Source organism: Urocitellus parryii, chromosome 5, assembly GCF_045843805.1.
Source record: "Urocitellus parryii isolate mUroPar1 chromosome 5, mUroPar1.hap1, whole genome shotgun sequence".
Lineage (NCBI taxonomy): Eukaryota > Metazoa > Chordata > Mammalia > Rodentia > Sciuridae > Urocitellus > Urocitellus parryii.
Window position 1 is genome coordinate 82,030,387 of NC_135535.1, and position 13,592 is coordinate 82,043,978.

Below are 13,592 nucleotides of genomic sequence, written 5' to 3' on the forward strand. Positions count from 1 at the left end.
TTGGGTTGGTATGAAGGAGTGGTGATACGCCCTTGGGCAGGAAAGAATGCCAGAGGTGGAGTGTTGGGTAGATATGAGGGAGTAGTGAGCCTTTCTCAGAAATGCCCTTGGGTGGGAAATCGAAATTTTTCTTGCTGTCACTTAAGATGGCCATCTGGATGCTAAGCAAGAACCTTACAAATGGGGACACTAATGAGTCTGGGCTCCTAGCAGCCGGCAGCTTCCATGTTCAGCTTGCTCTGAGGAGTCTCTGTTGACTTTCTGGTATTTCCTATGTTGTCACAAGTACCTGCTCTCATTTTTCACTGTTTAACCATTTCATATCAGTATCCCTAAGACTGGAATAACATCTTAGCCTTCAGATAATTTGCAAGGTGGAGATTCAACAGACTGAAATGAAACTAATTAGTGACAGGGTTCATTCAGATTCCCAGAACATTTTTTTAAAAATAAAATGATAAGATTGTGTCTGTTATTTTATTTAGAGATTCTTGTGGAAGGCTGCCATATCACGTGACCAGCGTTTTCCTCTCCTGATGGGTTTGAGGCACTGTTGGTCATTCCCAATGATCTGGCTACTTTTAAGGGCTGTAGACGGTAGCCCCATCTTGAGAGTAGTAAAAATGCAGCCAAATGTGTCTTCATGTGTGGGCGTGCCTTCTTACATCACCAAGGATCAAGTTACCTTACCTGTCCTTGTAACCCTGCCCCTCTTGACCTTTTTGGATGGAAATTTCTAAGAACCAGAGTCCCCCCAATAAAAGACCATTCCAAAATGTGCTCTCTCTCTCATCAGCCTCTCTTGATATTCCTCGCTCTCCCATTTTGGGGAGCTTGAGGCCATGGGCAGAGGAACTTTCAGGGGGCTTGAATTTAAAGGTATATTGTGTGTCTGTGTTTTATTTGATACCTTAGGAAATTCACTCCAGCGACCTCTAGTTTAGCTGCTTGTGCTGGCCGAGGGTGGTAGATACTCCCCATGGGTTGTTTAAGCCTGTTGACAAATTAAAAGGTAGAATTTCAGCTCTCCTTAGTAACAAATGAGTCTTGATTGCGGGTAATTAAACACAAAGTGAAGCTGTAGCAAACATAAAAGGCTTGGGCCAGAGGTAGAAAGGTGTTATCTTTTCAGTTTGGTAAAAATGGGAAGTGTTCTTCTGTCATCTGAAAGCTTCTAGGTAGGGTTCATGTGTACTATGTAGACAGTGGTGAGCTGCCAAAAAAGTTCTTAAATAGAAGATTTAAAACATTGGTTCTTCCAGTGAAAAAGAACAGATATTATTGGTTTGCAATTCTTATTAAGTTTTCTTTGAATGTACATCATAAAAGTCTAAGGAAGAAACACAAGGCAGGTGTCTTCAGTTACCTACATGCTGCATACAGAGCGACTTGTTGACAAAATTATGTCCAAATTGGAGATGCCCCTGTCCCGTGAATGCAGATGGTATTTGTGGAAGAGAGTGGAGGCAGGGGGAGTCATGGCACTTCTCAAAATGCATTTTTGTACTGAGCTAAGCCCTTGGCTTTGGGTTCTCCCAATTGTGATTTTGTCCAGTCTTAGTGGTTTGCACTGACTCTGTGCACTGTCCTTAGCCCAGTTTCCTTAACCCAACTAACCAGAGCAAGTTAGACTGGTTTTATCTCCCTGGAAGCCATAAAAACATGCAGTTTCTCTTTTGCTTGATTTTCCTCTTTCAATATGAAGCCTTGTCCTGCCCCTAGCCATGTAGAAAGTGTTTCTCTCCCCTGCTGCTAAGAACTGCATTAGAGCAGATGTTGAAAGATGGATTCTCATAATAGAGAAGCATCTTGATTTCTGTGATATTCGTGTCAGGTTTTTAAGAACGTGATACTCTCTAAGAAATTTGCAAAGCTAAATAGAAATTATTTTCTGTGGTTTAACATTTCTTTAAACCATGTGTCAATGCAAGGACTTTTGAGAGAACAGACCATGTTACTTGATACAGATGCCCATGCCGAATGGAGAGGAATGGGCTCACCTTCATTTGGTCTAGCAGGGTCAACCAACTGTAAGGCCCATGAGTCAAACTGACCTACTGCCTGTTTCTATAAATGATTTATTGAAACATCATTGGTTTTTGTGGTGTGATGGCTGCTTTCCCACTACAGAGTGGATCATAAATGACAAAAGTTTCACGGCCTGCATGAGGGTGAAAGGAGCTTCCCCTCTGCAGGTCTGAATATGGAAGTCTGCTGAAATGAACTGACAATAGGTTAACAGGAGAAAAGGCACATGAATTTATTGATGTGAACATGTATGTAGGAGCCACATTTGATCCGAAGCTCAGAGAAGGACAGATGGCTGAAGCTTAGATTTTCTCATCATAGGAGAGAGAGAAGTGGGGTAGGTTGCAGTTGTAGAGGGCATTCAGTGATTGTTCAGGGAGCTGAGTGGGCCTAAGGACCGGCAGTGGCCTGTGACAAAGCTCTCTGGGCTCTAATGTACTATTCAATCTTCAGTCTCTCCCTCTGTGCTATGGGTTTCATCTTCCTCCATTAGTGACATTTTTGTAAGGGGATGAAAGGCACTCATGTTCCTCTTTGTTGGATCAGTCTTTATATAGATAAGGGAACTTCAGAGAAAGGCCTTCCCTGCGTTTCAGGAAAGAGGATTGAGAAACGGGGAGATAGAAACATTAGAGAGATCTTGAAACTGCTTCTTTTAGTTCAGCCTGTGAGAACCCCAAACTCTGGGATATTGTTTTGTGAGGTCCAACTCCTAAAAAGCCTGAAATACTTACAACCTGGCCCTTTCCAAAATGAGTTTACCAACCTCTAGATCACAGCATAGTGTTTAAGTAGTCAGGTCTGGTTCATCCCTAGCACTTGGAGCTGTGAGTGAGTTTTTAACTCTTCTAAGCTTTAGTTTCCTCAAGTATGAAATGGAGGATACTGGGGATAAAATGTTTAATTGAGATAGTATCTGTAAAGCACTCGTCTTGCCCCAGGCCCTACAGATTTGTAAAAAGTCCCAGAAAAGTACTGAGCATGGTGTTTGGCATGTGGAACGTGCTCAGTAAACATGTGAACATATAAAATAGCTAATTATATCTGTCGTTTTCTGCCACTTTGTGGCCATTACTGTGGATTGCTGGAATTCCAACCACCTCCATCCCTCCGGTTTCTTTACATGGCAGCTCCAATTCCCACAAGAAAGCAGTCAACGACTATCAAGATGCCCTGAATGGAGTGGGTAGGAGGAAAATAGTCTCTGATAAGCTGTGAGGAATATAGGAATCAAGATGTCAAATCACAATCCCTGCTGTAGGACAGCAGATAGGGTGTGGCCCTGGAATCTGAAATCAGGGTTTGTATTTTTGCTCTGCCATTTACTAGATATATGACCAAATGTAGCAAGTTAACCTTTCTCTTCTTCACAGTGTTCTCAGGTTAAACATTAATGTGATCAATAGAGTTGTGAAGGTGTACTGAAATCAAATATAGAAAATACTTGGTACATGTAAAGATTGATTCCATCCCAGTGGCTCAGGAGGCGGAGACAGGAGGATAGCAAGTTCAAAGCCAGCCTCAGCAACTTAGTGAAGCCCTCAGAAACTTAGCAAGACCCTGTCTCAATATAAAAAATAAAAGGGCTGGGGACGTGGCTCAGTGGCCCCTAGTACCAAAAAAAAAAAAAAAAAAAAAAAAGATTGATTCCATAAATGTTGGCTCTTAGCCATGTTGCCTAACATAAGCAAAAATGGGAAGAGAGCTGATGTTGGAGATGCAGGTATCGGTGTGGCACACTTTCCTTGAGTTGCAGTTCTTTGCTCTAAAGTCTGTGAGACTTTCTTTGACTACCCATATTAAAATCTCAAGCTCTTCCCTGCTTAATTTTTTATCCATGTAACATGATTATGTGCATGTTCTATATTTATTTGCCTATTTATTAACTATTTCTCCCTACCCATGTGCATTCCATAAGGATAAAGATTATAATCTTGTTCCCTGATATGTCCTTGATGTCTGAAATACTATTTGCCCTTTAGTAGCTGTGTGTTAACTATCTGATAAATGACCAAATGGAGCCCAGAGGACCTTCATATGGCCCTAGAAGCATCCTGCTTATCTTGGGGGGATCTGACTGGGGCTGCAGGAACAGGAGGCCAGCAACCTTATGAAGTTGAGCAACCATTGTGGTCAGGCAAGTTAACACTAGTGTGCTCAGTTGTGCAGCAACAGAAGATTTGTAGAAAAGCTTCCCACTGTTAAGGCTAAACATAGGAGTTGTGAAAGCAGTAAGAAGTTTTGGGGATTTGTATTTTGGGGTTGTTTTATACTTGTGGCAATCAAAACTTGGGCTTGTGTGGAGATGTTGGACATGGGCCTCCTTATCTCAAGTCATCATCCTCAGTGTTTAGCAGGGACTCCTGTTGGCCAAACAGTGAACCCTAAACTTTAGGGAGCTGGATCAACTGACTCACAGCACTTGAAGTGAGAAATGGAGCTCTAACTTGACTTCAAGGTCTCCAGGTGAGAGACCTCAGTGCCCGCTCCACTTTTCTACTTTTGATACCAAAGCGTATTTGGAAAGGAGAAGAGAAGGTAGAAAGGTGTGTTTTCAAAGAATATGTGTTTATGAATAGACTATTTTGTTGTTTCCCTTTAGAAGACCAACCACATTCACAGACTAAAGTTATTTATGTTTTATTCTTCATTGTGTTTTTAGTGCCTAGACTATTGGAAGTCACATAAAAGAAAAAAAAGTGAAAAAATAATTGAACAAATATATGGACTATATTTTTGGGGGGCTTCTGATGGTATTAGTTTCTAATGTAGGGTTTCTTTATGCAAGATTGCTTCATTCATGATGCATACTTTTAATTCCCGTGGCTCAGGAGGCTGAGGCAGGAGGAACATGGGTTCAAAGCCAGCCTCAGCAACTCAGTGAAACCCTGTCTCAAAAAAAAAAAAAAAAAGATACAGATAGGGATGGGAATGTGCTCAGTGGCCAATTGCCTCTGAGTTCAATTCTCGGTGCCAACAAAAAAAAAAAAAAAAAGAATTGTTTTATTCTTTTTAAGTTGGTTCTTTTTAGTTATATGTAACATTAGGATACATTTTGATATAATCACAAAAGTATGAATGTGATTTACTTTAATTCATTTCTCAGCACTACCAATTTGTCTTTGTTTTTGTTTTTTGGTACTGGGGGTTGAATTCAGGGGTGTTTAACCCCTGAGCCACACCCCAGCTCTTTTTATTTTTTTTTTTATTTTGAGACAGGGTCTTCCTAAGTTTCTGAGGACCTCACTAAGTTGCTGAGGCTAGTATTAAACTTGAGATCCTCCTGCCTTAGCCTTCTGAGTCACTGGCTGGCTACTCTACTGAACTTTCTGCAATTTAATTATAGTTTGTTTTTTTTTTAATTAGTGTTTTGTTGTTATACTTGATGTTGGGACTCACTGTGGTATATTCATGTATGTATGTATCAAAGTTCAGTCAGATCCATTGCACTGTTCTTCTCCTTTCCTGTCCCTCTTTCTTCCCACCTCCCTTTCATCTACTCTGCTGTTCTTTTTTGTTTATTTATTTCTGACTATTTTTTGTTGTTTTGTTTCAATACTGGAGATTGAACCCAGGAGCATTTAACCACTGAGCCGCATCCCCAGTCCTTTTTTTATATTTTATTTAGAGACAAGGTCTCGCTGAGCTACTTAAGGCCTCAGCCTCCGAAGCTACCATGCCCTGGCCTTTTCTCTATTTTTGATGAAATTTCCTATCCTGTTTTTTTCCCCTTTCTTTCTCTCTCTCTATTTATTTGTTTTTAATACCCCGCCCCCTTATTTGAGATTAGCTTTCTCATATCAGAAAAGAGTTTTGTCCTTTTACTTTTGGAGACTGGTTTATTTCACTTAGCATGACAGTCTCCAGTTCAATCCATTTACTGGAAGATACCGTAATTTTATTCTTCTTTATGACTTAAGATGTTCTGTAATAGCCATTAGTCATCATCTTTGAAAAGAAGCCCATTTCAACTAAAATGCACACTGCAATAATGGGTACAAACTAAGTTTATGTTCTGAGTCTAACTAGCAGGCTGGAAAAGTCCCTGGGTACATTGTTAGTGTGAGAGACCATGTTCTACAAGGCAAAAGACTTTTGGAGACACAATATTGTGCCAAAGTCCCATTCAAATAACATGTGAATTCTTCGTGCCTGTCGGGAAATCTGGATCAGAGTCAGCAAGAAAATCCCATCAATATAACTTGTTCTTCATGAGCCTACAACATGAACTTGTACCACACTAATACTAAAGCTCTAGCTTTAGAAAACTAACAGGAAAATGTTGTTCAAGACAAGGGACTTTGTATTTTCTCTGGCACAGAATGAGCTTTAGTTGAAAGCTAGTTACATGGGATAGAATGCTCAGGGGGAATCTGCTGCATCCCCGAAAGTAACCCTGTTTCCTTCTACCCTGTTTTCCAGCATGGGCTACTGCATCCTTTTTGTGCATGGGTTAAGCAAGCTCTGCACTTGGCTAAATCGATGTGGGGCCACCACCCTGATTGTGTCCACGGTGTTGCTGCTGTTGCTTTTCTCTTGGAAAACTGTGAAACAGAATGAAATTTGGCTGTCAAGAGAGTCCTTATTCAGGTATGATTAGACAGGTAAATGTGTACTTTTTCCCATTTATTTGTTCACTTACAAATTTGCATCGGCAAATGAGATAGCATGGGTGTGGTGGTGTTGATTAATCTAGAAAATTTAGTAAAAAAAAATTTTTTCTTTTTTGGTACTGGGGATTGAACTCAGGGGCACTCGACCACTGAGCCACATCCCTAGCCCTATTTTGTATTTTATTTAGAGACAGAGCCTCACTGAGTTGCGTAGTGCCTTAGGCTGGCGTTGAACTTGTGGATCCTCTTGCCTCAGCCTCCCCAGCCGCTATGATTACAAGCATGCACCACTGCACCTGATACTTTTAGTAAAGTTTTAATGGAAGATATATTTTATTTTAAATTTTAACTTTAGGGTTTTTTTAAATGATATTATATAAAATTTAACATGAGCTCTTCTCAGTGAATTTATGAAAGCAAGGCTCATGGAAGGTTTTTTGAGTCTGTGAATTTAAATGGAAAGAGTCCTAATGATGAGTTGAACTGTAAAATCAACTGTAAACAAAATGAAACTGATAAGCCTAGTTTTCTCGTTCAGTCAAGTCATTGGAAAAGGTGAGCACACAGCAAGAGAGATGGCTATATGTGTACTTCTTTAGAATGTTTTAAATGCCTTGTGATCTGTAACCTAATTGTTTTATTTTGAGTATTGATTTTGAACAAGGAAGTGAAAGACTCTTTCATCTCCAGAGAGTGTTTTCTGTGGCATGGAAGCTGTTTAAAAATATACCAATGTCATCCACAGCCCTGAACCTGTCAGGAAATATGAACATTCTTTGGGACTGTCACTCACTCATCATGCTGTGTCTCTGGGGCCTAGTCTGTCTCACCTGTGCTATAGCCCTGGTGACCAGTATCTGGCTCTCTTGCTACTGTCACACAGTATTTCCCTGTCTCCCAGGGATCTCCAACCTGTGTTTTCTTCTCCTTCTGCCCTCACTTATATAACCCAGTTGGCCAATGTAATTAGCATGGTTCCCTCAGTTCCCTGTTCAGCTGGTACCTGACACTTTTTCTGGTGGAAAACAAATGACCAAAAGAGTTGGGACCGCTCAAGAAAAGGAGAAGCTTTTGGAAGAGCATAGGAAAACATGCAGAATTAAGAGGAAGGTCAAGAACCTGACCTGTCACAAACAGGAAACAGGGACCCAGACACTCCTTGCTGTGTCCTTTCAGTAATGGGAATGAATGGTAAACCCATCTATCTTTACATCAGAATCCTAGGAAAAGAAAGTCCTCTTGATTGAGCTTGACCTTAGTCTCCGTCAGTGCCTGCCAGTGTGCTAAGATGACGGACCTAGCCAAAGAAGCTTCTTTTGACTTCTATGGTGATATTAGGGCAGCAGAGCTCCTTGGGGGTTCCACAAGGACTTCACAAAGCCAAGCAAGAGGAACGTTTCCAGCCGGAAGTCCAAATGATATGAGAAGGGAACAAGAAATGAATAAATAAAACTAAAGTTGACTATACTCCTCTACTATTTTTAAATAATCCATCTGATTTTACTACATGACAACTTAACTTTTTAAAAATAGAAATAATTAGTTTGGAATGCATGTCTGATTATTTTATTATTCCTATATCATTGTCATCATCATTATTTCAATGGGCACTTTAGGGAATTGTTGCAATGTAAAGTTCTTTTTGTATTCTTTTGCTTTTTGCTGTGCTGGGCATCAAACCCAGGGCCTCACGCGTGCTAAGGCCGCAGAATGACAGAATGACTACAGAGTCTGCTCAACCACTGTCATAACCCTCCACATTCAACCCAGTTCTTGCAGAACACAGTAGATTCCTTCCCGGTCATTCTGAAAACACAGGGCTATTGAAGCTCAGTAATAAAACTTCCTTCTGGTCTCTGTTGCTTAGTTTTGTTTCTTTCACTTTCAATAGTCAGTGCTTTCATGAGAAACTGCAACGGTTCTGCACTGTGTTAAGCCTGTGCCTGGGTAAAGAAATGAACTGTGGTTGTGTCTTCTGGTGATGTTTATTGCTTAAGCAGAACAGCTTTGGGGATGGCTTTTACCGGCAGTAGTTTATTTTAAGGACAGTAAGTTAGCGCTCAGAACCCATACGACTGACACCAGCAATTTAAGAAAAGAAAAACAAAAAGTCCATTGACTTTGCATCCAGAAGCTTCTGTTCTTTTAGGTGGAAGTACGTAGGAAGTGAACAGTTGATTACTAAAACACAACCATTCCATGTTTGTACTTAAAGGGACTTTGGTTCTGCAGGGGGCTTTGGTGGTCAATGTATAAATTAAAGCTATTGATTTCTTCTTCTTCTCTCTTTTTTGTTTAGAGAGATTTGTCTTTTATGTAAGTCCTGAGAAGCCTGTTAAGAATCTGAGACTTTAAAATTATTCTCTGTCCTTCAAGTCCAGATGTATATGTGGATTCATCTGTGAGAATAATATTCAGATCAGATGAGTGAACATTTGCTGGTAACATGTGCATCAGGATAGGATCAGGGGTTGACTTGGGGGTCTGGAGTTAGACATTCTGGCTAGGCACCAAGCTTTGCCATTTTATGGCTATATGAGTTGAGGCAAGTTATTTAACCACTCTGTGCCTTAGCTTCTTCATTGTAAAATTTAGAATAATAGTATTTGTCTCCAGGATACGGCATGAGAATAAAATACTCAGCAAAACATGCACAAGACAGTGTCTAGCATGTGGTAAACACTGTGTAAGGTATTCAGATTCTTATTCTGCGCTGTGTTGTAAGATATGGATGGGGGGTGGGTTGTCCATAGAAGAGCTGGAAGTCTATATGGAGTCAGGCATGGGAAAATATTTCAATCTAAAGTAATGTTAGACACAGAGCCCTCTGTAAGTGCAGGGAGTGACCAAGACTCACTTAGGTCTTCAAAGATCTTTCTACTATAGGTCTGAGCTGAGCATTAAAGGATAAAGAAAAACTAAAGTAGCTACTGTGGCCACACCCAAGGGCTGGCTGAATTAAGAAACAGTTGTAATGGTTCCAGACACAGCAATGTCCTCAGCAGAGGTTCTGCTTCTGTTCCTCCTCAGTTCCACATGATAAACCCATCAAGCATTCCTAGGACATATGGCCTGGCTGAGGCCTCTAATTATGGGATGGTTTTGCTTGGCAATATTCTTAAAAGTCTTTACAGAATATCCTAAGCCAGACCTTTATGTTAGAGAAAACACAAATGCTGGCCAAGCTCCAGCCTTCCAGCTGAGGTTTCCTCTCACATAAACGATCCCACTGTGTGATGTATTTTTAGGAGATACAAATGCAGCATCCCCTCACAGCTTTATTCTCCCGTTGGCAAGAATCTTACACACACAAGACAGAAAGAACCGAGCACTTGTGGCTCATGAGAGGCTTGGAAGAGGGTAAGTTGTTGTCTGTGCTGAAGTAGCTGTTCAGAGGAGCCAGGGTTTGAACTCACATCTGGTCTAAAAGCCAAGGGAGCATAAGCTGCCACACCTTTTTTTAGAACTCTTGTTTTCTAACCTCAGTGAGGTCCAGTATAAACACACCCATAATTGCAGCTGGAAGGTATTTTTTCTTTAATTTTGTAACAAGAAACTGTTCTGTGTCCTTTCCTCATCCCATAGGGCCTAGTAATAGCCCAGAACCTTAGATTTGTGTGGACTAAATGATACCATGGTAACATAATTCGATTAGATTAAGCCCCATCCTCACAATACCTGGAAAGATGGAGACAAGCATACTTTCTTTTGCAAGCGCTTCAGGGTCTCTGAATTGCACTCTCGAACTGCTTCAGTGACCCACTGGCCATTGATGAACACTTACAGCCTACATTTTTCTCCCACTCCGAAGGAAGCACCTTTTCTCTCAGTTCTTTTCTAAACTACTGTGCCAGAGAAATTCACAGCTTTCCCAGGGCAAAGAACAAAACCACCAGATACTGACAAATTCTTCTTAAGAGCCAGGTAGTAAATATATTTTAGGCTTTGTGGGCCATAGAGTCCCTTTTACAACTACTGTACTCACGTCTCCTATTGCCTCAGGAAAGAGGCCAAAGACAGGCGTGTGAACACGTTGCCTCCTCTATGGCCCACAGGCTAGAGTTTGCTTATCAACGATAACATTCTGATAGTGAAGTGTTACTGAGTTCACTTTGTTCTGTGTTACTCATAGCCTATGGGACTGTTTGGTTTAGGTTCAGATGTCGACCTACCTCAGGAATGATGGTGACTATTTCTTGACCTTAGTTGAAATTTCTACTTAACTAAGCACTAGATCTATAGCCTTAGAAAATGTCTTCATCTGTCTGAGCTTAAATCTCCGCATTGAGAAATATAATAATACAACTTACCTGACAGGTTGTTGAGGAGGCAATCCATGAGACATGGATATTTAGCTTAGTGCTTAACTTAAAATGAGCATGCCCTAAATCCTGGCATCCTTGGGTCAAAGCAGGGTTCAAAATTGAGAAGAGCCACAAATTTTTACTCCTTTCCTACTTAACTCTGGCAGAACACTACAAATTTAAAAAAAAAAAAATGTGTTTCCTTATTAGGAATTTGGGGATGGTTCTGCTGACCTATAATCCAGCCATGCCAACAAAACAAGTTGATATTCAAAAAACTTGGAGATATGCCTGATAAAAGTGGCTATTTTTATTCCTTCTGTTATTTCTCCAATTTTCTGCAAATAAGAGGTGTGAGGGAGAAATGTGAAGTGCACACATTTTAATCTCATGAGTTGAAATCCTGCAAGGAGAAGGGGATTTTTTCCAAATGATCATTGTTGTAATGAATAATATAGTACTTTGGATCCAGCATATAATTTATGAACATGACATATTTATGTGAAGTAAATATGTATAAAGCTGGATATTTCCATTAAGGCAACTGAGAGTGCTAAATCAAATCAAGGAAGAGACAGGGAGACTGACCTGGCCAGTTATGCTTTCCAGGGAAAGTTCTCTTTGCTAGATGTTTATTGAGAACCGGGCAAAACAGCAGAAAAATATCACAGCAAGAACATAATGGTCAAAACAACAATGGGAAAAGCAGAGTGTTCTTAGAATTGTAGCTACTCCACCCACTCCACTGCCTGTTGTGGATATTATTGCTTCCTCCTGAACAATATTCTGATCTTAGCCAGAGCTGTGTTTCCGAAGGCCTGATTATCCATTCCTTGGGTGAAATGTGAATTAGAATAACTGGGCTAATTTCAAAGGAAAAAGATAAGTTTCATAAATATTCCTGTTACATCCATGCTATAATCAAAGTTGTCTGCAAAACCCACCTGTTACCATGCACTATGTACTTATGGATAGAAAACTTGGCAATTTTCTTGAGTGTAAATTTGGTCTTTTTAAAACTATTACTATCACTCTGACCCAGATCCTACTCATAGCCTACAAAATTCATACTGTCCATTTAAACAATTACATTTTTATGTATTTATTTTCTGTCATGTAAATAAAAGTATTTCATAAATTATACAAATTGTGTAAGAGTGAAAGATAGCGTTGGTATTTTAGCATCCACCTCCAAATAGAGCTATCCATCATAGGCACAGCAAGTGCCTTTGGCTGCCCTTCAGATTCAACAGTTGGTCACCTTTGATAGGCCACAGCTTTTCTCTCCTGTAAAATGAAGAGAGAGGATGAAATTGCCATCAGCATTCCATTGAGTCCTCCATTCTGAGCAGTGAGGAAATTCTGACTCTTTTCATCCCCAGTAACAAATTCTTACAGGACTCACAGGCACCCTTTTCTTCTGGGCTGCTGGACTCCTCCATGCATCGATCTTTAAGGTGGGGGGGGGCGCTCCTTGAAGTACATGAGCCCTTTTGTCTACAGCAGCTTTTGTTGAGAGAACAGAACATGCATTGATCTCACCTGGTCTCAGCCCCTAGGCAGCCAGTTCAGAGACCTTACCATGCCACTGAGTTTCATTGAGAAAAGTGCTTTCTAAACAGTGAAGTCTGAGATGCCCATTTCTATCTCACATGAGAACGGGGGTTGGTTCCTTTATAGGAGAATATATCCTTCATTAGAGAGGCCTTTTAAAAAGACAGTCAGCCCTCAGCCATCATGTCACCCTCAGCTGGTGCCAGGATTGCTGCCTGCTCACCTGGGCTCTTCTCCAGGGAGCCTGAGCCACATCAACACTATCGGTCGTATTTATTTCTGCTTCTTTCAGTCACAGTAAAAATAGAGAAACAGGAAAAGGAAGCAAACTTCTTTCATCTGCTCTCTTCTTTCTTCCTTTTTTAACTGTATAAATTTAAGGAGTACAGCATGAAGACTTGATAAATGTATCCATGAAATTTATCGGTGAAATAATTGCTATAGGTAAGCCATTTCACATAACTCTCAAATCCCGTGTTCGCCTCCTATTATGACCATTTTTTTGGAGGGGGTTCACCAAGGACTGAACTTGGGGGCACTAAACTGCTGAGCCACATCCTCAGCCCTTTGGTTGTATTTTATTTTGAGACAGGATCTCACTGAGTTGCTTAGTGATCCACTGGGCATGCACCACCACGCCCAGCTATTTTTACCTTTTTTTAAGTAATAGCACCTGAAATCTGTTCTCTCTGTAAATTTTTAATCTACAACACAATAAGATAATCCTCTTGCTGTACATGGTATCCCTAGACTCATCCCACATAACTGCAGGTTTGTGCCTTAAACCTAGCCCTCATGTCCCTCATAACCATCATGCTATTGTCTGTTTCTATGGGTTTGACTTTCTTTTGAGATTTTACAGATAAATGAGATAAATCATGCACTATTTGTCTTTCTGTGTCTGGCACTATTTGTCTTTCTGAGGCCCTAAGTAACTTAGCAAGACCCTGTCTCAAAATAAAAAGGGGTGGAGATATGGTTCAATGGTTAGGTGCCTCTGGAGTCAATCCCTGGATCAAAAGAATAATAATAATAATAATAATAATAATAAGAAGAAGAAGAAGAAGAAGAAGAAGAAGAAGAAGAAGAAGAA

General features: G+C 40.4%; 1 protein-coding gene across 1 annotated transcript in view; it reads left to right on the plus strand.

The window, feature by feature from the left end:
• The window catches only part of LOC113175576 (transmembrane O-mannosyltransferase targeting cadherins 1), a 268,687-nt gene that overhangs the window by 181,073 nt on the left and 74,022 nt on the right, over positions 1 to 13,592 (plus strand). Inside the window, exon 10 of the mRNA XM_077798495.1 lies at positions 6,451 to 6,618. Within this exon, the coding sequence (XP_077654621.1) occupies positions 6,451 to 6,618 (168 nt within the window). The remainder of the gene's footprint in view (positions 1 to 6,450; positions 6,619 to 13,592) is intronic.